We start from the raw sequence: 24,672 nt of genomic DNA on the forward strand, positions 1-24,672 counted from the left end.
GCAATGAAAACATGAATATAAGGTTTGACACAGGGTATTTCCAAGCAGACTCATTCTCTGTTTCCTACTGTTACTTTTCTTTGCACTGTATATCTTTTCCTAACCTATAGGAAAGTCACTATAATTTGCTGTGTGGACATTGTAAAATCGACCATAAAAAAAAAAAAAAATTGAGTACTTGGGCTCTCTTTGAGGTGGGCATTTTTATGAGAATTTTATTATTCCCTTTTATGCCCCATGTAGGCAATACCAGGAGGGTTAGGAAACCTTGAGCTCACATTTTTTATAACACAATTGGACATCCTTTCCCGCACTACATTAACGTGGTCCCCCAGTTCGACTTTTCTAGCCAGGTAAACAGGGTCTTTCCAGAGCCCACATTTGTTCAATGCTCTCCAGTACGTCTTCTAATCTTTTCTACGTCGCACGTGATTTTGAATATGTGCTTCGCGATAGCCAAGGTATTCGCGACTGTCGGTCGTTACACATGGCGTTTGCCAACAGTAAATACACATTTCGAACTCGTCCCCTCTTGCATCAGCTATTGTGGAGACAAGGTGAAATAACTGTTAGAGCTAAAGCGCAACTGAACGGTCATGAAGTATGATATGATCGTACAACTAGTCTTCCCGCCTACATTTTATTTTGGACAATTTTTATGTACATTTTTCATGTTTAATTGACATGTATGCCCATGGTGTAGCATAAAATATCGCAATAAATATAACTTGTAGTTCTAAAGAAATAACTCCTTTCAAAATATTCTTAGGCAGGACAAAACATTCTCAGGCGGGACAAAACATTCTTAGGCAGGACAAAACATTCTTAGGCAGGACAAAACATTCTTAGGCAGGACAAAACGTTTGGTAGGTGTCACGCGAGGCTGCATTTCGGAAAATGAAGGCATCAAAAGGAAGCAGTGTTAGACATGAACTGTTGCATCATACGGAAAAAATCTGTGGTTTGCAAGTCTATTCTAACTAGTATTTCCTAGTTCGAAAAAAATCTGCAATTAGTTATTTCTGGAAAATTATTGCGTTACGCGAGTGTTTCAATCTTGGTGATACATTACACAGTGATTGTTGGTATCGAACTGTAGTCCTAAGTTACCTTTCTAATGTATTGTTCCAAAGGTTAAAGGTCATTCAGTACTTTTGGAATCATATTATACTTAGATTACAAAAAAATAAAAAGAAATCGCACCATTTGTGGAGGAAGCCCGTACAGATGATTCATTTGGCGACATCGATGCCTGTACATGTCCAAGTGAATCGGTGGTTGGCGGCGGTTCACTCGCGCGCTCCAGAACTTCGCCTGCAATGGTCGCTCTGCTTTTATTTTTCTTCCGTTGGGTTAACAGCACTTCCCCTTGGCATTATTGAAGAAATGCCTTGAACATTTCTTCATCTTTTCTTTTTATTCTAACGGTCATCTACATCCAGTATTTAAGAACAGACATGAAATTACGCCATGGCAATTTTAGGCGACGGCGAAGCGAATCATTTCGAATTTCAAATTTACCGCCACAAGTGAAGAAGGTTTCGATCGGAGGAAGGTAGTACAAACCTCAAAAAATTCTTCAGTTGTGATGAAAACGTAGAAATTTTTACCGAGAAATGCGCCTCTGGTCAGTGCCTTGCATTGGCTGCAGCTCAGGCTGTTTTGGAGTTCTGTATGCCACGACCGTTGATTGACAAATGATTCAGAGGGACCTAAGGCACCTCTCCTTTTATGGCGCGCCTTCGTGTAACGATTGAAATCGGATTTCTGGTTAATTATAAAACTGTGAATTGATAATAAAGGTAAACTTTTTCAGAGTGTTTTGGGATTGATGTATTACTTCGGATTGGGTGATGATATGGTCGCAATTGGTGCGAGCTCAATGGATGGTAAGACAGCGAGCCTCCTGCCGAAGAAACAGCAGAAGAAGCGGATTGTGCCTGTTAGGCTAAAGTGGCAGGAAAAAGACAAAGCTTTGGCAGCTTTCCGTTCCTCCATAGCTGGTAAGAAGAACCCGAAAAAAGTTCAGGGGAGGAGTATGCAACTGATCTCTTTAAGGTTTATATCAAACCAGAAATATATTCCCAAACTGTCTACGGCACTTTACAACATCCAATAGGCGAGGCCCTAGGGCGTTAATTGTCCAGCCCCTTGGAACTGGGTGTGACCAAGGACCTAAACAAATCAATCATGGTGCAGTTAGACACTACCTCCACATGCAACACACCACCAGATAGAATTGCTCAATCGTTGATCCCTCTGGGGCAGACGAAAAAACCTATCTCACCCACAAAAAAGCAACCTTATCTGCCTATGACAACTCTTAGCTGTGGTGAAGTTTCTCTTTGCTCGAAATTGATTTCTTTCGTATTATATGTTTCATTATTTATCAAGCAAGTTGATATTTCGCTATCGCTAAAGTAGATGCGAATAATATACACATGAAGAAATATCAAGAATCCGTAAACGGAAACGTGGAAGAAATATGTGAAAACCTTGCGGAAACACGATGCTCAACACGCGTTTCCGCTGTCGGTTTGGTGACGTTTCCTCGTGTTTCCGTTGCTGCAGTCACAGCGGAACCGTACCACATTTTTACATGTTTCCGTCAGGTTTCAGTTGAAGGAAACCAAACAAATGTATCCGCAAGTGTAACTTCATGTTAACATGTGCGGAAACACATAGTAACGTGGCAGAAACATGAATTTTTTATATTTCCGTCGAAGTCATCATACCTAAACGTTCAAGGAAATACAAGGTCACGTTCCGGAAACACGTTTTTCTCTTGTTTCCGTAGACGTAATCAGACAGAACGTCGACGGAAATACTGGGTTACTTTTTGGAAACAGATTTTTGTCTTATTTCTGCTGACGAATTCAGATCTAGAGTGGACGGAAACATTAGATTTTGTTCCAGAAACACTTTTTTTTCTTGTTTCCTCTATTTATCGGACTCTTTCAGCACTCGCTATTCGAGATCTTCCTTTTTCATTACAGGACAGGTAAATATGTTCTGATCGTGCGGTTTTATATAACCCCTACCAGACTTTTATACCGTCCGTTTGTGAAATCTATGCTCCGCACTATGTACAATTACACATATACAAGAACTATATTTTCTTTACAGCTTCAATCAATTTATTTCATTCTTCTTCTTTCCTTCAATCGATCGACCGGTGACAATTTTTATTATATGAAAAGTACGTATATATTCGCTCGTCGTCCTTGTCATTTGAACATAACATACCTGAAACTCCTTACTTAACAAATGAACATCAGGAAAAACATACAGCTGGTATTTATGAAATGTCAAATGTTTTGAAAATGTATAGAATTAGTCGCTGCGGACAGCCCAACGAGGGCCGTTAGTTGGGTGAGGGCGTGGTGATTCATCCTCAGTCCGGTTGACACGTGCACTAGTGCGACGTTGCTTCTCAGTCAGTAGCAGAAAGCGCTTTGACATGGAATAATCAAACTAGTTGTGCGTGCGTACAGTGATGTATCTGAATTGCCATTATATTCGACGACCTTTCGGCTGCAACGGAATAATCTGCTTTACGACCCGAATTATGTTCGTCGTAGATAGTCGTATTTCTCTACTTGCCGCTTGTCCTACTCAAAAACTCGAAGAATCCGACTCGAAAGATTGGGATATCTGCTTCTAAGTTTTGCTCTTTTTCCTCGTTGGCGAATTGATAAAATTCATTCATTCGTTTGACGTTGACACTGACATTGAACAAAGTTAGCCGTTAGTTCGCACTCTCTACACAGAAACGCGTTGTGCTTTGCAGATTTCAGGAATTAAAAAAAAAACTCTCGACAAGAGTGTTACTTATAGAACGTTTTATCTCACTTCCTTACAGAAAACCTTGGTATACTTAAACTGTTGCTTTCGTGTAATTTTGCATTATTCTAAACTATGCATGGGTAATAAACGAATATTTTGAACTTTTGACTCAAAGTACAGTTTTTATTGGAAGCCAATAAAATATTCTTGTGCTTAGGATTTGACGCCCGTTAATCATCACTGGCCGTTCCGCTTGAACTAAAATCTTTTTCCCTTCTATTTGAATCAAGAGATATAGTAAATATCTTACTAACTTCGTTTTTCTCGGTCCGTACTGCAAGTTAAAGAACCTCGTTTTCCCCGTGCACTTTGCGCTGGTGCCATAAACCCAGCGGAAAAAACTAGGTCCGTATCTTACAGAACGGCCCTCGAACTCGATTAGTAAAAGGTATGCGTGATGGAAATTAGAACTCTCGAATCGCTTTGAACGCGAGCAAGCCTTGATTCCCTAAATTAAAACCGATTCATACACGATGAACGAGTACGATTTCAGTTCCCCAAGTATACCAAAAGAACGGTTGCGACAAAGAGAGGCACTTATGATGCTTGCGAAAACGATTACCAATATCGCAATCCTGTCTAATCGGCGATTCATTCAAGTTTTTTTCCATTTTCTTGGAGCAGTTAGACAAAAGCTGAGAAGGCAAAGGTGGAAAGGGTCATGTCATCGAAATGCGTCGTTCGTGTACAAGAAAGACAGCTATGTGTACAAGAATAAACAAGAATAAAAGAGAGATCTTGGTATTCCTTTACCTCGTCCGTTTTGACTTTCTTCAAAGGCTGCACTTAAGCCACATATACATGAACACCCTCTTGTTTGAACTGAGTTGTTACCAAAGATTCCACATAACCATCGATGAATAGGAATTTATCTTAAAATGATATATAAGCGGCGAGTCCCTGACAAATCGGTAGAGTGGTACTCAAATGACTAAAAATGTCTTACAATCCAAACGGCAGCGACGCGTCCACATTGTACACAGTCTTTACGAAAGATGATTTGCGAATTTGTATCTCCTGATTAACAGAATGGTTTGAAGAGGTGGTGTCGTCTTATTCGAAATTTGAATCCATTGGCAGAACCAATTTTTCAACTGCGGAGACGATTTCCACGATCGAAGTTTTCAACTATATGCTCGCTGAAATCCCCCGATTCCTCGAAATATTTTTAAAGTTCTGCCACATTGACAGCGTTGAAATCGGTTCTTATTTTGTTTACGCTTCTTGTTACATTCTTCACATCTACTTTGGCGTTAGTGAAATAACAACTTGCTTGATAAATAATCAAACATATTACACAACAAAGAAATCAATTTTGTGTATAGAGAAGCTTCACGACAGTGGAAATTATCTACAACAAAATGTCGAAGTCCTTACACGGGTCGTGGGTAGCTGACCCAATGTCCGAGCTTTCGCGGTTTGTTTACAACAAAAGTGACGTGTCTCTAGCGAAGTGTCTAGTCTCTAGCGAAACGAGGAATATCAAACGAGACAGCAGGAAGCCCTGGCAGGATTGAAAGGTCTCTGTAACATTGCGGATCGTGTTCTTAAATATGGATGTGGAATAACACAGGAGGAGGCCGAGAAAGATCATGATGAGAATCTTCGCAATTTCCTGCTGCGCATGCAACAAGTGGAACTCGAGCTCAACCCAGCCAGGTAGAAGTTTAAAACCCCAAAAGTGATTTTTACGGGATTCCAGCTCAACTTCAAGGGGTCAGCCCAGCCCTAACTATAGCAGAAGCAATTTTCAGTTTGCCGAATGCTGAGTTTCCTGGCAAAGTTTTGTCCAAACTTGAGTGATGTGGTCAAGGCTTTAAGAAAATTCACCTACAAAGACGTTCCCTTCCAGTGGACTGACTCACATGGCATAGCTTTTGTTGAGTCCAAGAAGCTTATCGTTCAGGGCCCTGTTTTGTGTCATTTCAGTCCCCAGTTGCCTATACTACTTCAAGTGGATGTGTCTAGTGTTGGCGTTGGTGGAGGGTTCTGGAAAAATGTGAACTCGTCGCAATAGGAAAAAAAAACTGTCTGATAAAAAGCGGAAGTGGTGCAAGCTAATATTTTAAGTCTCTCTACTATATTTTGTACTGCTTAGGTCGGGTAAAAAACATGATTATATACGCCGAAAAGAAAATGGGCGGAAGAAAAGCTTTCCCAGGCAAAAGACAACAGAGCAATGTGTCCTTGTATTAAAGAAAATTTCCAAAGCTCATTCCAAGTAAATGTTACATGAATGTAGATGCGCGATGGAAACATGCAACAAAGTGGTTTCGGAGAAATTTCCGTTCGTTTCCGCTGAAGTCATCAAGAGATTACGTCACCGGAAACACATATTGCTTTCAACTGAATACTGGCGGAAACATGTAGAAAAGTCATCCGGTTACGCTGTTTCGGCAGCGACGGAAACAGCAGTAAACGTCATGATCCTCTCTACGCAAGCACGTGTTAGCTGTTACGATTCATAAACATAGGTTTCAGCAACTAACAATTAAGAAACCCACCAAAGTCCAGTAACTTGCTGATACTCGTTAAGTATTTACGGATAAATGTAAATCCAATCGTCTCAGTAAACACATTTAATGAGTTGTAGTTGACTGATTTCGTGTAATTTACACGCATTTTACACTCACACTTGCAAATGCGTGTAGTGACTTGCAGTTTGCGTGTTGCGCGCGTGCAGCCTTTTAACTGCATGCATTTTTACCGCATGCATTTTAAACTAATTATTTAGTCATGGAGCTTGTAAAGCACACTAAACGTGTAAACTTGCGATCGCATTCTACTCGAATATGGAATTACAAGAGGAGTATAAGCCAGAGTTAGAAGAGGGGACTACTAACTCTATTTAAACCGAGCTGTTTTTTTTTTTAGGGATAAAATTAAATCGGTCTCCCCAGAGAAAAAGAATCAAACCACTAAAAGGGCTTATTCAGAGACAAGGTAGAATAAGCTGCAAAGTTCTCACACAATTGCAAGATGGCTACACTTATCGGCTTTCCATAAATTAAAATTGCCAAACAGTACGTTAAAGACATCTCTGATCTCTCACTTTTTTGCTTCATTAGCTTCCAAAATAACCTGGCGACTTTGGCGGGTAAAACGAAAACTGAGAACGCAGATCACAGTTCCATAGGGCAATTTCACCAACATGGGCTTTAGATTTTTTTTAGCGTTTGGACAACGTTCACGCAATCAATCAAATCCTACTCAAGGTGTTGGCTTACATTATTTGGTGTATCGATCGTTTTCAAATTCATTGGAATCTGAATTCTGATCTTTACCCTCGGAAATAATCAGGCTCTAGGTTCTGGATGCAATCCAAATACCAACAATAAAAATAAAGCGATATCTAGGTCAGCATTTAGCCTTCAGAACTGGCGTGATTTTTTGGGTTTTCAAGCGCACGGAGGCAAGCGCGAGTCGGGCGCGAAGTGCAAGTTTTTCCTTTTGTTACTTGCGTGGAAGTATCTAAAGCAAAAGTTAATATCCTTTCAAGTTAAGGTAGATCGATATAAAAGTGAGCTTCCTGACTTACAGATACTGTAGCTTCACTAATGGAGTAAATAAATCACCAGGCAACTTCTTAATCTTGTTTCCGCCTAGCGACCTTCAAAATAAGTGTTTTCTTAGGAAACTGGTTTCTCAAGATTTGATAAATAATTACATCTTAAACAAAAAATACGGCAACCTTAACCTTATTCCGGAAATCAATTAGCCTCAAGACTGACGACAACCGGTGTGAGTACAATTTCACTCACATTCGGTGATTGACAAAATTATGTGCAAGTGGTGTTTGAACACGAATAGAGACGAATACATTCTTTAAGTATCAAACATGAACTTATGCTTTGATTTTTTTATAATTCGGCCAACTCAGTATTGCTATTGTAGACTCCAGGTGGTATCTTCTCCAGCTGGTTGTCTTCCAAATCCCATATAATAAAAATGTAGCAAAATACCATTGAGGTTTAGCGTAAAATAATTCTTATAGCGTATCCGACGAGAAACTAAACCGCTTATATATTTGACTGCGAGTTAGAAGAGGTTGTAAAAACCTAGGTGATTTTTAAAATGCTCACTGTTTAGGCTACCTCAAAACAATTTTAAAACTAATATAATGATAATTCTAACATCACACGTTTAAACTCTTGCTGCAGTAATGCAACTCCATTCCTTTGCTCGATACATCAGCTCTTCAATATTAAGTTCGTTTGGTTTTATGGTTGTATGAAAATGTCTTCTTTCTCTTTCCTTTTTTAAATGTTATGGTTTTTTTTTTAATTTTTATTTTTCTATAGTTAATAATTTGTGTCGAGGTTCTGAATTAAGTAGAGACCCCTGAAGTAGTGTGTGTGATGTTCGATTGTTTTTACTCTTGTTGTGATTATTGGTTGGTTGTCGCTTTTCCCTCAGGAGAAGCGAGGGGATTTTATTTTCCCGCCTTATATGGCCGATGTCTTTCTGTGCTGAAAATATCTACCTGGGTGTTTTATTCAAACTTCGGGAGATATTTGGACTCTTTGTACACGTACATTTATAGAATTATAGTCTGGCATTCTTAATTTCGAGTACTGAAAAACTGGAAGTAACTGCATACCACTGAAACGGGAAATCCGGCGACACACCACATTGTGCGATTTGTAGCTCTAATTAACTATTATGCAGTGAATTTTGCTACTGAAAAGCATTTTTAGTACGTTGATCCAAATAGTACTCCCTGCCCTAAAATTTGATCAAGCCATCAAACCTGGTTATTGTTGTAAAGATCTACGCTTAAATAGTAAAGTTAAAAGAGTGCTACGGTTTCTTTATGTCCAACACTGTCATTCTCAAATTATCCCTGACCTGGTTTTTTCTCTTCCTCTCTTAATAACAAGGTCACTTTTCAACTTAAAGAAATTTGCATACAAATTTTGTGAATGGCGAGAGGCAAGTTTTCAACGTCAGAGGTTTTTTGACACCCTTGTCATAAAGAAATAACTATTTCTTCAATTCCACGTGGGCCCATTGGTAATTTTTTATCATTATTATTTTTTTCTTTCTAGCGTTAAAAGTTCAACTCGAAGTCAAACTCAAATTATAACTTGGACTCGGAAACCAAACAACAAAAAGAGTTAGACTGTATTCCTCTGACCAGTCTTGACATATACGACAATTGAGATCGGATTTCAGGTAAACTTCAGAACCGTGACTTTAGGATAATAAGTCATTTTTGGTGATTCTGAACAACACATGATTTCGAGTTGTTCATTGGACTGTTTTTTTTTCCTTTTCTTTATTTGGTTGGATAAACTAAACTGGGAATGAGTCTAAACAATATTTAAAAGTTTTTTGAAGTCCCTAATAGACAAAAATTTAGTAAATCAGTGAAATCATTACACCTAAAGTGTTGATCAAACATCGTTCGAAATAGAAAAAAAAACAACCAAAAAAAAAGCAAACTTGTTTCCAGATTTCTATACTTTTGAGCAGGGAAAATGCTTACAGGGACTTGAAATTTCTCGAGTTGTCGGCGTTTGTTTCCACTTCACGCCTGTAAGGGCTGTTATCCAGTCATACACTGTTTTGCCTGTCAGCGGTGATCCGTAGAAAGGTGGATGTTGTTAAAAGCGGGAATGGGGAATTGGGAATGTGCAAAAAGTCTCTCAACAGAAAGGTGTTTCAACAGAAATAGAAATGAAAACATTCTCTACGCATAAACCTGGAATTGTGATTTCATTTTTTTACAATTCGGCCAATTCGGTATTGCTAGTGTTGACACCTGGTGGTATCTCCTCTGGCTGGATGTCTCACAAGTCCCACAGAAATAGAATGTAGCATAAATTCATTGAGGTTGGGTATTTAAGCTATCAAAAAAATTATCTTTAAGTGTATCGATGAGCGAATAAAACGTTTATTTTTCTACGAATTAGAGATCGGTCCAGGTTATCCAAAACTAAGTACATTTTTAAAAGCTTACCGTTCAGGCTTCCGCGACTTAATTTTGAAATTTATTAAAGATTAGATGACTACAACATGTTAAGTACTCAACGACGCCAAATAGAAAAATATAGCGAAAATTTAGGTGATCATCCAACGTCTTGCTGTGCTGTTTATGTTGTTGGTATAGATATAGTTTTCTCGTTGTTTTCCCATTGGAGAGGCGAGAGGATTCTGTTTTCCTCCTTGTATGGCTGATCTTTTTCTGTCCTGGAAATGTCTGTCAGAGTTTTTCGATTGCAAACTTTGAAAAGATATTTAAACGCTTAGTACAATTAGAGAATTGTGGTTTGGCGCGCTTAGTCTGATATTAAAAATATGCTGAGTAACTGCAAGTGGTGCATACCAATGAAACGGGAAGCCTGGCGACTCACAATATGTGCGATTTGTTTAATGATTGTGATGGGTGGAGCACTTTACAATTTTGGTTTGCTTTTACTTCAAAAACTCCATTCTATGATCATTAAATTCAAAACTTCACGTGAACTCGTGGCAGTCGGAAGAAATTAGTGTAAACATGTAAACGATGAGGAGCTGATCACTATGTTCGCTGGGGTGGAATCCCTTCTTAATTTCCCGTCCGTTGACTTATCAGAGTTCAGATCCACGAGAAGATGTTCCATTGACCCCTAACCATTTCTTGCAGGGCCAAATGGGGGGACAGTTTGTGCCTGACTCCGTTGAAACCACTCCTTTGCATCTGCGTCAACGATGGCGAAAGGTCCAGGGCATTATTTCAGGAGTGTGAAGGAGATGGCTCAAGGAATGTATTCCTGCCCTTAACAGCCGACCGAAGTGGACTTCAGAATTTCGAGACCTAAAAGTTGGAGATGTAGTTCTTGTGATTCAGCCCGATACTCCAAGAGGACGTTGGCCGTTAGGACGAATTGTTGAAAGGTATCCTGGACGTGATGGTCACACCCGTGTTGCTAAAGTTGCGTGTGGCGTCAAAACTGTCGTGAGACGAATTAATAAACTGATTCCGCTTGGAATTAATTTTTAATCACTTATTTAGAACCACACTAGGACTACCTCCCAGTGTTGGGAGGGGGAAAATGCTAAGAAGGAAGTATCGGACTGGCGTGTCGTGCGGTTAGCGCGCGCGCGCTGAGACGTTTAAATTCGACTAGTTCGTAAGCAAGTTACGCGTACGATTTCTCGCGTGTGTGTTTTTCAGTTTTAGTCGCATTTTTTTCAGTTTTACCGTCTTTTAACCGATTAAACGTGCTTGCTTTTAAAGGAGATTTTCGTTGTCACTTCCGAACAATCATTAAATTCAAAACTTCAAGTGAACTCGTGGCAATCGGAAGAAACTGAAGAAAAGCGGAAGCAGTGCAAGTAAAGGTGGCTGGTACCAGTTTTCATCTTTTCGATGGTTTGTAGCTTTGAAAGAATATAACAAAAAGACTAACCAAGGCCAGTTTAACACTTTTACAGGGTTGAATTATATAACCATTGGTTATCCAAAAATAAGTGTTATTTCGTCACCAGCAGTTTCCATGGCAACGCTTTCAAAGGATTATTCAGGCGCCTATTTTAGCTTATGGCTCAAATAATTTGAAAACTAACTCTGCGATCCCGTGATTTTTCTTAGTGACCGCTTTGGGCACTTGAAAAGGAAAATGCACAAATATTTTTTAAAAAATTATACGGAGCGGAATTTCAGAGAATTTAGAAAAAGGCAATTTTCACGCATCGCAAATGTCCTTCCGTAGAATTTCCTAATTTTTTTCTGATGATTCCTTTCAATGTTATTATTATATTGGAACATTAAAAAGAAGGGGTCACCGGACCTTTTTTGCATGCAAAAGCTTTCGTGAGTCTAGCAATTCCCACGCACCATGGTTCTCGCGCATTTAAATATCCGGATTTCATTATATCGACAATTGTTCATGATCTGTTACGGCTACCGCTGACAACTGCGTGTGCTCGCGCGAGCTCCTACTGCATCCGATCTGATGTTCTGAAACGTTTACTGCTCAGAAATTCATTCAGCAGCCGTTAAAGACAGCCTTCCGGGCTCACCTTGAAAGATATACTTCCAGCTTCTGACTATATTAGCCATATTTTTATTGAAAAACAATCAGCGAAAGTTTGAAATGGAAAACACGTGTTGGTTGGCGCTTCGATCGGAATGTTTGTTTAGAGATTGTGAGTCTTCTAAAAGGTAAAACATTATGCCTGAGATTTTTTCGGGCATCTCTCCTTATTCTTCGTTCCTGATTTCTTCGAAGTGTCTAACTATGGCGGCCAATATCCTCTTCGTCCGTGTGACTCGTGTTGTCTTCGCCGATGAAGTTGTTGGTGGATTAGACAATATGGCGACTTGTCCTCTTCTACCAAACCTTCTGTACAGTTTGTGAAGGTCATCGTAAGAGAGATCACTGTCAGCGATGTTTTGTGCCATTGATCTTTTAATTGGTCCGGTGTCGGTTACGTTGAACAAGTTGTCACTGAATGTTAGAAGAAGTTCGTGGCATTGATCTAGGTAGAGCATGTTTGCCACTGCGTGGGGAGCACTGATCATACTGGAATTCTCAACGATGTTTTTCCTAGAGAGGCTTAATGACGATCCAAAAAGAATTTTTCTCAGCGCCCTGACATTTTCTAAAGCATCATGGTGATCAAACTGTTCCTTGAACAAATGGTTGTAAAAGTTTCTTTGGTTTGGTTTGCAGTATCCACTAGAATCGAGCTCAAGTGATTTATGTTTGTTTTTAATCAGTTTTTTCATCAGATGTAGACTATCCGCAAAGTAAACATTCATGTCAGTAATGCCATCCTTGAAGTTTTCATCACTATTTCTTAGGAGAGTAGGGACATCGAACGTTGTCGAATTATGACCAATTAAAACAGTTATTTGATTTTCATGTCGCTCAGAAGACTTGACTTTAGTTATAAGAGTCAGGAAGTCACGAAGTGCTTCCTCTATGGTTATACTTTCGACAGGAATGTTTCCTTGGCACAATGTCCTTACTCCTTTTATGGTCTTTATGGTCAGGCCATTGACAAGGTAGGCACTGTAACTTATGTTGCTTTTAGGAGAATGTAAATGGAGAATTCATGTTTCCCATTTCCACTTACAGCAGACAGTTTGCACATCTCAGCTAGCTTCCCTGTGCAAGTCGTTTATGTGTCAAAGATAACGAATTTATGTTTCTGTTTTGAATCATATTGTAAGTGCACAATCTTTGGCCTTACAGTGTAGGGTGGTGTTATTTCTTCATTTATCCTTTTAGCTCAGTGAGTGATATTTCTGTAGGCATTTCAAATACATTTTGTGACACTGTTTGATGATTTGTTGGGTCCAAATTTAGACCTGCTGAAGACTCATAGGTGACCCCTTCACTGACTTCCCTCCTGAGTGTTTGCGAGGTTTTTTGTTAAGAGAACTGGTTACGCCTTCTCTTGAATTTCTTTTTTTCTTTTTGTTGTTTGTCATAAAAAAAACCTTCTTGTCCATTGCTTTAGCATGTCTTTCATAGAGAGAACCAAGCTCAATATTAAGAATCTCTAATGTTTTTCCGATGTGGTTGTATCCAATATTGGTTTGTGTCACCCCACATGCTACTCAAAAATCATTACTTTCACTGCCTCCATAAAAACGAGTTTTGGAGTTCTAAGAACCAATGGTGCTATTAAGACTTTCATTTCTCTGTGAATTAGCACGTGGGGTCAGTTTGTTCACTACAATGTCAGTAGAATATTCGTCCAGAATGTCACTTAAGGCTATTTTTAGGGAATCTCCAAAGAGATTTTTGCCATTTGGCAAGTCTGTATGTTTGTAGGCAACAGGATTTTGCTTGAAACCACACCATGAAACATTACAACAAGTATGCTCCCCAAAGGCAAGGGGAATAATGTTTTTGAGACCTTGCTTTAAAGATTCAGGATCTCCCACATTTGGCTGACACAAAAACTGAAGCACTCGGTGATGTAATTTATAACCTTTGGACTGAGAATTGAGCAATTCGATCCTTTGAAGCAGTCTCTAAGATTGTATAGTCTGGTATTGAGGGATTTCTTGGCATGACCAACATCGGACCATTTCTCAACACCATAAGGGACTTTGTTTTTTATGTCTGCAAGGGTTGTTGAGTCATCATCCCCTACATAAATTGAAAATTAGACTCCAGACAGAGGAGCTTTTCTCCACAGTTCACAAGCAACATCTCTTTCCATTAATTTTGATGACCATAGTGATTATTTCAACAATCATACCTTTTTTCTTTCCCAGTTAATTTGTTATGGCTACATACTCGACACATCTTGTGGAATAACTCACAACTTTTCCAGCAGCGAGACCCATGGCAGCCCCATGACCAGTCGCAGAGTTGTGTCCCCTTCCCCTTTTTTTGCCAACCCATATCATAGGAGACAGCTACTACTGGGAGATGGTCTGCAGATAGACTAGAAGATTTCTGGGCAATTTTTTTTCTAAATTTAATTTAAATTTACAGCTGTCTGTAGCAACCTTCTCCAGGGCATTTCCAACTTCTCTTTCTCTTCTTTTAAACAGGTTAAGATTCTTTGTTGGTACATTTTAGAGAGTAAATTATTTAGGTGGGTATTCCCCATGCCAGCATGGAGGGATCCCAATACTGCACTTGTGTTGATATCGTTAACAAGAGGACCACAGCTTCCAGCTCTGTGTTCAGCAGAGGATTTTACTTCATTTTTGTGACTACAGAAGCTGCATTTAATGCTGAAGATACTACTGAGACCACTTTGTTTTTCTGCCATAATGTTTGTAAGGGATAATGGACCTGTGGGTGCAATAAATGGCCTAGTGATCAAAGTCATTTATTTATGCATAGAAGCAAATAGTTTGAGGAAAGCAAACAATTTAAGAAAGTGGAAGTTCAAGATGACAGGAGGTAAGATATTGTACTCTGAAATTTGACCAGCAAGAAAAGTCATATTTGAGCCTGTCTAAATGCCCATACTCAATAGCTAAAAAAAGTTTCCTGCACTGTGTTAAACAATACTAGTAATATTTTAAAATATTTTATTTTACCTAAAAATTATTTTACCCACCTTACATAACAATACCAGAGACAAACATTTTAATATACTCATATGAGATTTATAAAAAGATCTATTATTTTTACCGACTTATTTTGTTTTGTGTCTTTTTTTTTTTCTTTTTGAGAAAAATATTTCTTAAGGCTCCTACAGGAACTTACCTCTTTTGCAGCTTGAGCAAGATTTCAACTCATTTCGAAGAACTGGAAGTTCAATCAGTCTTGTACCACAAATATCAACCTCATATTTAGTGTGCTGTAATGATAAAAATTTTTGCTTAGCTATTTGATTTCGGCTATTTGATTATCAAGAATCAAAAGAAGAAAAGGAAAGAAGAAAACGTAACAAATCTCAGTCGAACCAGCCAAAATGCAACAGCGATGTAACACATAACTTACCTGTTGTGACCTCGTTTTATTTTCCTTGGAGGTTCGCCGTCTTTCTCTTCTTCTGGCAGATTTTCTTTCAATTGAGTTTTCTCTTTTTTTGCTGTCACGAGATTTCGTATCGATTGGATTTTTCGTTTCGATGCGAAGCAACCTTTGTGTCGCCGAGAATCATCTTCTTTATTTTCGTTTCTGTCTCCTGCATACGTAGTGGCCGTTGAATACATCAAATACACTCTGGTGGGCAAACTTCTTACAAAATAAGACAAGAAATACGTCGACCGAAGAAAGCCTCGCGCCGCCATGTTTGTTTTGAATTTTTCGCCTTTCAAATCTCGCGCTTCCTTCGCGCGTTTCTCTCGCGCGTAACGCATGAGAGTGATCAACTCCCCCGCGAGGAAACTGGTACCAGCCACCTTTACACTCGCATTTTCATTAATAAGAAACCCAACAAAGTGCAGTTATATTACTGGCTGATGCTCGTCAAAAATGTTACGAATAATTTTCCGTCTAATTGTCTCAGTTAAAACATTTAATGAATTGTAATTGCCTGATTTCGTGTAAATTGCACGCTTCTCACAGTCAGACGTGCAATTGCGTGTAAAAAACGAACGCAGTTTGCGTGTTGCGACAACAAGTTGGAGTGGACAACAAGTTCATCATTGATGTTAGACGCCAGGCACTTTCTGGTGATCGTTAAGACTTTAGCCTTTGACTTGTTGATTGGGAGTTTATTTGAGTCGGCCCAGTGACATATTTCATTTGCGGAGATATTTTGTGAAGGTTTAAGTTCAAGTAATCATCAGCATAGAGGTCTACTTGTGAACTGACATGCACTGGTGGATCGTTGTAGTATGAAGAATAGTGGGCCTAAAATACTTCCCTGAGGAATTCCATGTTTCATCGGCACCTTACTTGACTCCTTTCCACTCAGGTGAACTAATTGCTTCCTTCCATTCAAATAAGACCGACACCATTTAAGCTCCGTATTCACGATGCCATATGCCCCCAGTTTCTTCAGTAATAGTTCATGGTCGACAATATAAAATGCTTTGCAATAGTCAATAAGCACCACTCCAGAGACCCTGTCCTTGTCCAAATTAAATAGGTCATCGATTATCCTGATGAGGGCAGTTTCAGTTCTGAGGTTTTTTCGAAAACTGGACTGCCTTGAAAAAATCAAGTTATTATCGCAGAGAAAAGTGCATAACGTATTGTGCACATGGCGCTCAATGACTCTAGACAAAACTGGTAACACTGAAATTGGATGATAGTTACACAGATCACATTCAGCGCCATTCACGGGGCGTGTAATGAAATCTACAAGCTGTTGGAATGCACATTACGAAGTCCTTTTGCAAGGCGATGTTTACCATAGCCCAGTTTCTCTCTGAAGTCGATGTTGATATCGGAAACAGTCAAAGTTTCTTTATTTAATAAATGAACCCTTTCGATTCTCGCTTTAATGCTCATGTCGTCAGCTTTGTTAGAAGACGGTGGTCAGTAAATAAATGCTTGCAACTTTGCACAACAAAGCACAGAGACCGCGCCAATTTTATAACACGCCTCTTAAAGTTAAAGTTGCTTTCGATTTGTACAAGAAGAACGTCCTAAGCTTTAAGGCTTTTTAGCTCACCGATACGCCCGGCCGATATACGATACTCAATATCCAATGCAACTAATTCGCCAAACATGAAGGAATATCTCGACTTATTGTCCATCATTTAAAACTGTGTTTGAGTTTTTTCCTTCACTTTCGAATTCCACATTTTCTTAAAACAGCTTTTAAAACACTGGCCGAACGAGCAAAGTCATCTGCTCTTGAAATCGCGCATGAACTTTTAAAGGCAGCAAGCACAAGCTCTTTGAAATAATAAGAGCAAACCTGTATGACTCAAATGGCTACTTCGTTGAGGGTTAACTGTGTTCTAACCGTGTTTGTCTGTCCTGCTAGTCTCCGAGGCATTACGACAAGTATGACAGCCGGTATGGTGCAATAATAGCGTCATCTTTTATTAACTGACAGTCTATTTGCCAAACTTTAGGCCTTATAACTTTCTTTGACTGTCGTCACCTAACCTGTTTGTAAATGCATTATTTTGGGCAGATGAATGATTTTCTAGTCTGCGTTTTATGCCTTTTTATTCTCTTAATAACTAGCAATGTTTGCGACTTTGGCGAAAAACTGTAATTAATTTCTACAACTTTTGAAATTAAATCTTACTCAGGGCGTTGGCTTACATTACTTGGCGTATCTGGCGATCGTTTTCAGAATTATTGGAATCTGAATTCTGATCTTTTCCCTCGGAGATCATCGGGCTCTAATGAGAAACATTTTCAGGGCGTACCTCACAACAAATTTTTTCAATACTTTTTATGAGTATTCTGAATTTTTGAAGTATATCTTTCCCTTTAACTTACTAATTTACTCCAGTGTGCAAAACTGATCTGCACCGAAATAAATAGTCTGTTCAGAAAAAGACAGGCAACCTCGAACACACTGAGCTTCTGGAATGAAGCTCTTGAGTGATGTAGGGTAGTGACAAATTTGACGCTATCGTGTGTTCGATAAACCGAAAAAAAAGTACTGACTTAATGGTTACTTGACTGAACCTTGGCTGCAAGACGGCTAAAGACGCTTCACAACCAAACTCTATTTCAACTCATCTCTCTTGTCAAACGCATTTGTACTATGGTCCAAGAATATAACTATAAAGGGGTTAATTTCTTATCATGAAACATTTAGAGGAGATAAATAACCGAGACAAAGCCAGGACAAAAAGGGATACGATCACGAGAGGTTAAAAAGACCAATACCCGGACAAATTCCCCCACTTGAAACAGAGTAGTAGCTTATGTAGGATGGACAGAATTCTGTGAAATTAACCAAATGAAGAAATGGACATGTGTCATTTTTTTTTTCATGCAATACCTTCCACTCAGCTGACTCGGAAGAGTAACTCGATGGTAACTTTTCAATCCTCGAACTACTCGACATATCGATTGTCATAAAAATAAAAGGAATGCAGGAAAATGCCGACATATTTTGAGAGAGTGATCTGATGTGACTGACATTTTGCAATTTCATATTTCTGTTTACCAGCTTTGTTCACCTCGAAGAGAAAATAATAAAACAGATTTTACTTCTATCGAATTCAACATCTAACTATCTCGTTTCATGGTCTGGCGAAAAGGGCATATTTCACGCATACTGCACATGCCGGTGCAAAACGCGGTTTCGCTTAATTGGTCAAAGAACGCGATATGCTTCACGTGATCCGCCCTTGAAATGAGTCGTTTTGCTTCATGACTTTATGGACGAGGCATATTTTACGTAAACTGCATCCAATTTTTCTGCCTTAAGCGCCGTTTTGTCTAAATGGCTGGAAGAACGCAATATATATCAAGTCTTCCGAGCTGGAAATGGGCTGCTTTGCTTTAGGGCTTTAAGAATGAGGCATATTTCCCCTATACTGTACTTCATATTTCTGTGTAAAGCGTATTTTTGTTTGAATAATTGAAAAACGAGGCATCTTTTAAGTCATTCGCATTTGATATGGGTTGTTCCGCTCCATGGCTTTAAAAAAGAGACTGAGGCATATTTAGCAATAGCCCACACTTGCTGCATTTGTCTACCTCAAGCGCCGTAAGTCGCTGTAAGTCATTCGCGCTTGAAACGAGCTGTTTTGCTTCATGGCTTAAAGAAGGGGCCATATTTCATGCATACAGTATTTTTTTAACATAAAGCACTGTTTTGCTTAAAGCCTTGAAAAACAAGGTATACATTCAAGTCATCCGCGCTTGAAAAGAGCTGTTTCGCTTTATGGCTTTAAGAACGAGGCGTATTTCGTTTATACTACACCTGTCTGAGGTTAGGTTAGCCACCAGACCAGTAATTTCGATGGACATGGATGGACTCCGTTGTATTCCCATAGACCCCATCGGATTCCATTCGACAAATAGGTATCGAAGGATACAATCGGACCACATTTCTGCCCTCTCTGATTTTCATCTGACTTCCGGTACTTTTTTCGCGTTAAACGTATCTTACTTCCTTTGGAAGGTGTTACGAATAGAATTTTGCCAATTCCATCGGAAAACTACATTTCCCATGGGTGTGTATTGGAAATGTACGGCAAAAAGTTAATATCTACCCTTTTTTTTCTTTTTCTTTTCTTTTTTTCGTAACTACTTAGGTCAAAGAAAAACAACACAGAAAATTAGGTAAAGGGAACGAGATAAGGAACAATCGAGATATGATCTCTGGTGAAGTTTAGAAACGTGATCTAAAGATAATAGGTAAATCATGTCCTTCTCGAGAATATTTAAAGTAAAGGCAGTGACAACTTTGGAGATGCTGTTCTTGATGTTACTAACCTGGACTGGGTAAAAACATGTTCTGAAAAAATTGAATTTAGATCTCCACAGTTTAACGTGTGTTATATTATGGGTGGGATGGAATCAACATTAGCTGCTTACAAAATATAATAATAAGTGTTGTGCAAAACACAATTATTATAGTTTCAAATAAAATAGTGTCGATAGTATCTAAAAATGAACCTGCAATTGTTTTACTTACAGGTCAGTCAACTCGGTGTTGTTAATGAAGACTCCAGGCGGTAGATTTTCTATTTGGTTGCCATACAACGCACTGCAAAGATTAGGCATATTAAAAAAGCGTGATTAAATAATTACAGCAGGTTAAAGAACTTGATAGAATTCAAATCCCAATAAGAAGAATACAAGGATCATTTAAATGAATATTTCATGTTTTTTTTGCTGTTTTTGTCCTTGTTGTCCTTATTGTTGTTGTTTTTCTCTCTACAGAGGCAAGGGGATCAAATTATTATTTTTTCCGTCCGTCATTATCCACTTTGGGTTGTTTAGACGTTTCTTTAATGTTCTTTTAAATGCAAGTGCCTCTATTTTCCGATTACTTGATATTGTTAAGAACACTATGTTTCCAATTATATTTGTCTTTACCTCGAAGTTGAGTTGTTAAATGACGTAGCATTGCGATCGTTTTGTGTATTACGCCACCTTCTATGCCAATAGCTGAGAGTTCTAGAAACTGTGTGATATTCATTACTCATGTAGGAACATGTGTTAGTAAAATCCTGGAACAGTTAAAGTAAAGCTAATAGGTTTGCAAGTTGAATAATTCAGCAAACAAATTATTAGACAACTTCTTGATATCATTTATGCTTAACGATCTGTGGATGTGTATGAAAATTTGGTCAAAGATTAGACAGGATAACATACGTGATCGAATAGTTACAGGAGGCTGAGGTAACTAATGCGACCCTAATCCCAATAAGAAGCAAAAAAGATACTTTAGGTGAGCATTTAGCCCGCAGCACACACGCAAACAAATTAATTTTGTGCGTTCTGAATTTGAGATATAGAAAACAGACATCAAGAAAAATTTGGTAACGCGCCTGGCAACGAATTTTAGAAAGCACATCAAAACTTTCATCAAAGCATTAACAATTGTGATTGGGGAAGCGCTTCACAATTTTTTTTTCTTCAAAAACTTTATTCCAAAATCAGTATATTCAGATTTCAAGTCAAATCATCCAATCGGAAGAAACCATTAGGGAAAGCGGAAGAGGTGCAAGTTAATCTTCAAAGTCCCGACACTCGCATTTCTCATTCATAAAAAACCCAACAAAGTGCATTTACTAGCTCATGCTATTCAATAATCTTACGAATAATGTAAATCCAATTGTCTCAGTACACACATTTAATGAGTTGTAGTTGAATGATTTGTGTAATTTACACGCATCTCCCACTCACACTTGCAAGTGCGTGTACTCACACGCAGTTTTCTTGTTGCGCGCGTGCAGCCTGTTAACTGCGCGCATTTTTAACCAATTATTAAGTCATGGAGCTAATGAAGCACGCTAAACCTGTCAATTTGCGATCGCCTTCTACTCGAATATGGAATTACAAGAAAAGTATAAACCACAGTTAGAAGAGGGCACTATTAACTCTGTTTAAACCAAGCTCTTTTTTTTTTTCTTCAAAGGGATGGAATTATTTTACACCGCAATTCAACAGTTTTTGCGCTAAAAGCTCAAAAATTGGTCTCCCCAGAGAAAACGCACATCACATCATAAACGACTGAAACGAATGCATAAGAGTGAAACAAACCAAAAAACGGACAAATTTAGAGACAATAGAATAAGATGCAAAGTTCTCACTCAAGATGGCTACACTAATCGGCTTTTCCTTATGAAAAGTTCAAAAGAGATACGTAAAGTTGCCATACAGTACGATAAAGACATCTCTGATCTCTCACTATTCAGCTTCATTAGTTTTCCAAAATTACCTGGCGACTTCGGCGGGTAAATCGAAAACTAAGATAACAGATCACCGTTCCATGGAGCAATTTTATCAGCTGGGCTTTTCTTTCCTTAGCCTCTCCGAAATGTTCACGCAACGCTGTAGTTAATTTCTACAACTTTTGAAACTAAATCCTACTCAAGGTGCTGGCTTTCATTCTCTAGTGTATCGATCGTTTTCAAAATCAGCGGCGTGATTTTTTGGGATTTCAGTAGAACGAAGGTAAGCGCGAGTTGGGCGCGAAGTGCAAGTCATTCCATTAGTCACTTGCGTGGAAAAATTTAAAGCCAAAGTTAATATCCTTTGAAGTTAAAGTGGATCGTTTTAAAAGTGAGCTTCCTGAATTACAGGTCCCTAGCTTCACCAATGGAGTAAATAAATCACCACGCAACTTCTTAATCTTGTTATCATCCAGCCTCCTAGGAAATAGGTGCTTTTTGAGAAACTGGTCCATTATTGATTTAATAAATAATTACGTCTTAAGCAAAATCGACGGCAACCTTAACCTTATTCCGGCAATTAGTTAGCCTCAAGGCTGACAGCAATCGGTGTGAGTATAATTTCACTCACATTCGGTAATTGAGAAAATTATTCGCAAGTGGTTATTGAACACAAATAGAGACCAATACATTCTTTAAGTATCAGACATTAAGTTATGTTTTGATTTTTTTATAATTCGGCCAATTCAATGTTGCTGTTGTAGACTCCAGGTGGTAGCTTCCCTGGCTGGTTGTCTCCTTTATTACATCCATTTTGAAATCACTGGTGGTCCCTGTGATCTGATTGGCTCTAATTGGTGCGATTTACTCACGAATCGCACCATTTTTTGCTCTAAATCGCATCTTTTTTCCAGCCAATGAGGAAGTTACACTTAAAACAAAATAACCAATCAGATTTCAAGGCTTGTTTAAAGTAACCAATCAAATTGCAGGAAAATGAAAGACAAAGAGTATCACTTCGCAAATTTTGCAACTTTTGTTTCCATAACTCTTATTTTTCCCCCCCAAAAATGGATGAATTTAATTTTTTCCAGTTTTTGAATGATGACAATGAGATCCTTCAGGCTGAAGACCAACATTCCAGGGACTTTCCCACTTTTCGTGTACATTTTGGTGAACATTTTGACGATTTTCTACCCTCTCAAGCTCAAAATCCGCACAATCCCGAGTCCACCGAGTCAGCAACAAACGAAGAAAATCAAAAGCCACCACAAGAGTTAGATGTTTCAAGATTTCCTATCATTTCAAGCGATGAAATACAGGAGCTTAAGTCTGTCGCTTCGAATAAAACTACGTCCCGCTCCACAAAACAATGGACGAATGTTTTCAGAAGCTGGTGTCAATGCCGCTATCTTGAATATGTCTCCATCAAAACAATGGCGCCTGAAAAACTTGACAAGGTCTTGAGTAAGTTTTACGCCGAGGTGAAAAAAAAGAACGGAGATAACTACGAGCCAGAATCCCTTAAAATCATGCTGAGCGCCATTGAACGGTATCTAAAGGAGAAGAACTATCCATTGAGCATCGTGCGATCGAGAGAGTTTCACTCCTCACAAGAAATCCTCAATGCGAAGGCGATTTCCCTACGTCAACAAGGAAAGGGAAAGAGACCCAACAAAGCTCAGCCAATCACACCCGAAGAAGAGTCAGCCCTGTGGGAAAAAGGTCAGTTGGGTGATTTTAATGGAAAGGTCTTGACCTATGTCAACTTCAAAAATTTGACAGAACAACTGGGATTTCGTGGTCGCCAGGAACACTACGATGCATACGTAGAAGACGTAATTATAAGACAGCGAGAAGATGGAACTGAAGTTGTTGAGTTCAGGGAAGGTCCCACAAAAACGCGGAGCGGTGGTCTCACCATCAGGCGAAGAACAACACCACAGGCAATGTTCAGCACCGATGGCGGAAAAAGCGATCCAGTGCGGCTATTCAAGCTTTGGTTGTCCAAGCGACCCGAAGGAATGAAGAACACAGGGCCACTCTATCTTAGCATCATAAATCGTCCTAAATCAGCAGATGTTTGGTACACCAAAGTTCGAATGGGACAAAACACCATCGGCAATTTAATGAAATCCATGGCCTCCTGTCTCAGGACGAATAGGAAGCTGACGAACCACAACATGAGGAAAACATTGGTATCAAAACTGAAGAAGTCTGGTCAACCGCGCAATGTTATCTGTGAAAAAACAGGCCATGCACGTGAATCTTCGTTAGACGACTACGATGAAATAGACGAGAATCACAGGAAAGAACTGTCTCACATTATCAGTGGATATAAAGAAGTGTCAAACGAAAATCAAGCAAACGAAGTCTCCCGCCAAAACACTGCAAATGAAGCCTCAAATCAAGATATTGCAGTGCAACATAAACGAACACCTCTGGTTCCTATTTATCACGTCCAACAACAAGGCCAAATGCATCAGGCCATGAGCTTCAATCGTGGTTTTCAGCCGGCTGAATTTTCAGGATTTCCACCACGTTTTCCGTTGCAGTCTCAGTACCGCATGGAAGCCTTCAGTTGTGCTGCTCCCGTTCCATCGCAGAATTACACAGGCTGCACCTTCAATTTCTTCTCTAGAGAAAGCCAGAATTCTCCACCCCAACCACAGAAGAAACGAAGAGCTTACATCATTGAGTCAGACGACGAGGACTGAACTTTAACACTTCACTATTTTTCTGAGTTATTGAGCACTTCTCGAATTTCTTGAATGAAAGTTGTCTTTCTTTTGATACGCTTGACTGAGTTTTTGACACATGACGTCAAAGTCTTTCTGTTTTGCATACAAAATGAGATGTAAAAGCGTTTCCGGTTCCGCTTTTTATTTAACGAGGGAATTCCACGTTAAATTGCACGCGAAAACCGATATCGCGAAGCGATGAGTGCGATAACGGTTTTCAAGTGCAATTTAACGCCGAGTTAGAGAAGGTTATAAAAAAACTAGGTGAATATTTAAGTGCTCACCGTTTAGGCTACCTTAAATCAATTTTGTAGGAAAATTTATTGCCTGACGAGGGAATTCCGCGTTAAATTACACGCGAAAACCGATATCGCGAAGTGATGAGCGCGATAACAGTTTTCAAGTGCA

At 39.1% G+C, this 24,672-nt stretch overlaps 2 protein-coding genes and 1 pseudogene across 3 annotated transcripts in view; all 3 read left to right on the plus strand.

The window, feature by feature from the left end:
- The window catches only part of LOC149050939 (uncharacterized), a 4,042-nt pseudogene extending 2,829 nt beyond the window's left edge, over positions 1-1,213 (plus strand). Inside the window, exon 11 of the transcript XR_016182834.1 lies at positions 1-1,213. This exon is cut by the window's left edge and continues 271 nt beyond it. The product of XR_016182834.1 is annotated as an uncharacterized LOC149050939 (transcript).
- Positions 1,214-3,260: 2,047 nt separating this feature from the next.
- Positions 3,261-14,941, plus strand: LOC149050940 (uncharacterized). Its single transcript, XM_089197966.1, has 2 exons — positions 3,261-12,841; positions 14,066-14,941. The coding sequence occupies exons 1-2, from the start codon at positions 12,698-12,700 to the stop codon at positions 14,240-14,242; spliced, it is 321 nt and encodes a 106-aa protein (XP_089054092.1). The 5' UTR covers positions 3,261-12,697; the 3' UTR covers positions 14,243-14,941.
- On the plus strand, positions 14,413-24,240 carry LOC149050941 (uncharacterized). Its single transcript, XM_089193484.1, has 2 exons — positions 14,413-14,574; positions 22,618-24,240. Exons 1-2 carry the CDS (start codon positions 14,413-14,415, stop codon positions 24,238-24,240), a joined length of 1,785 nt encoding a protein of 594 aa, XP_089049610.1.
- Positions 24,241-24,672: the final 432 nt, after the last annotated feature.

Source organism: Pocillopora damicornis, chromosome 2 (genome assembly GCF_964200805.1).
Source record: "Pocillopora damicornis chromosome 2, jaPocDami1.2, whole genome shotgun sequence".
NCBI classification, from domain to species: Eukaryota; Metazoa; Cnidaria; class Anthozoa; order Scleractinia; family Pocilloporidae; genus Pocillopora; species Pocillopora damicornis.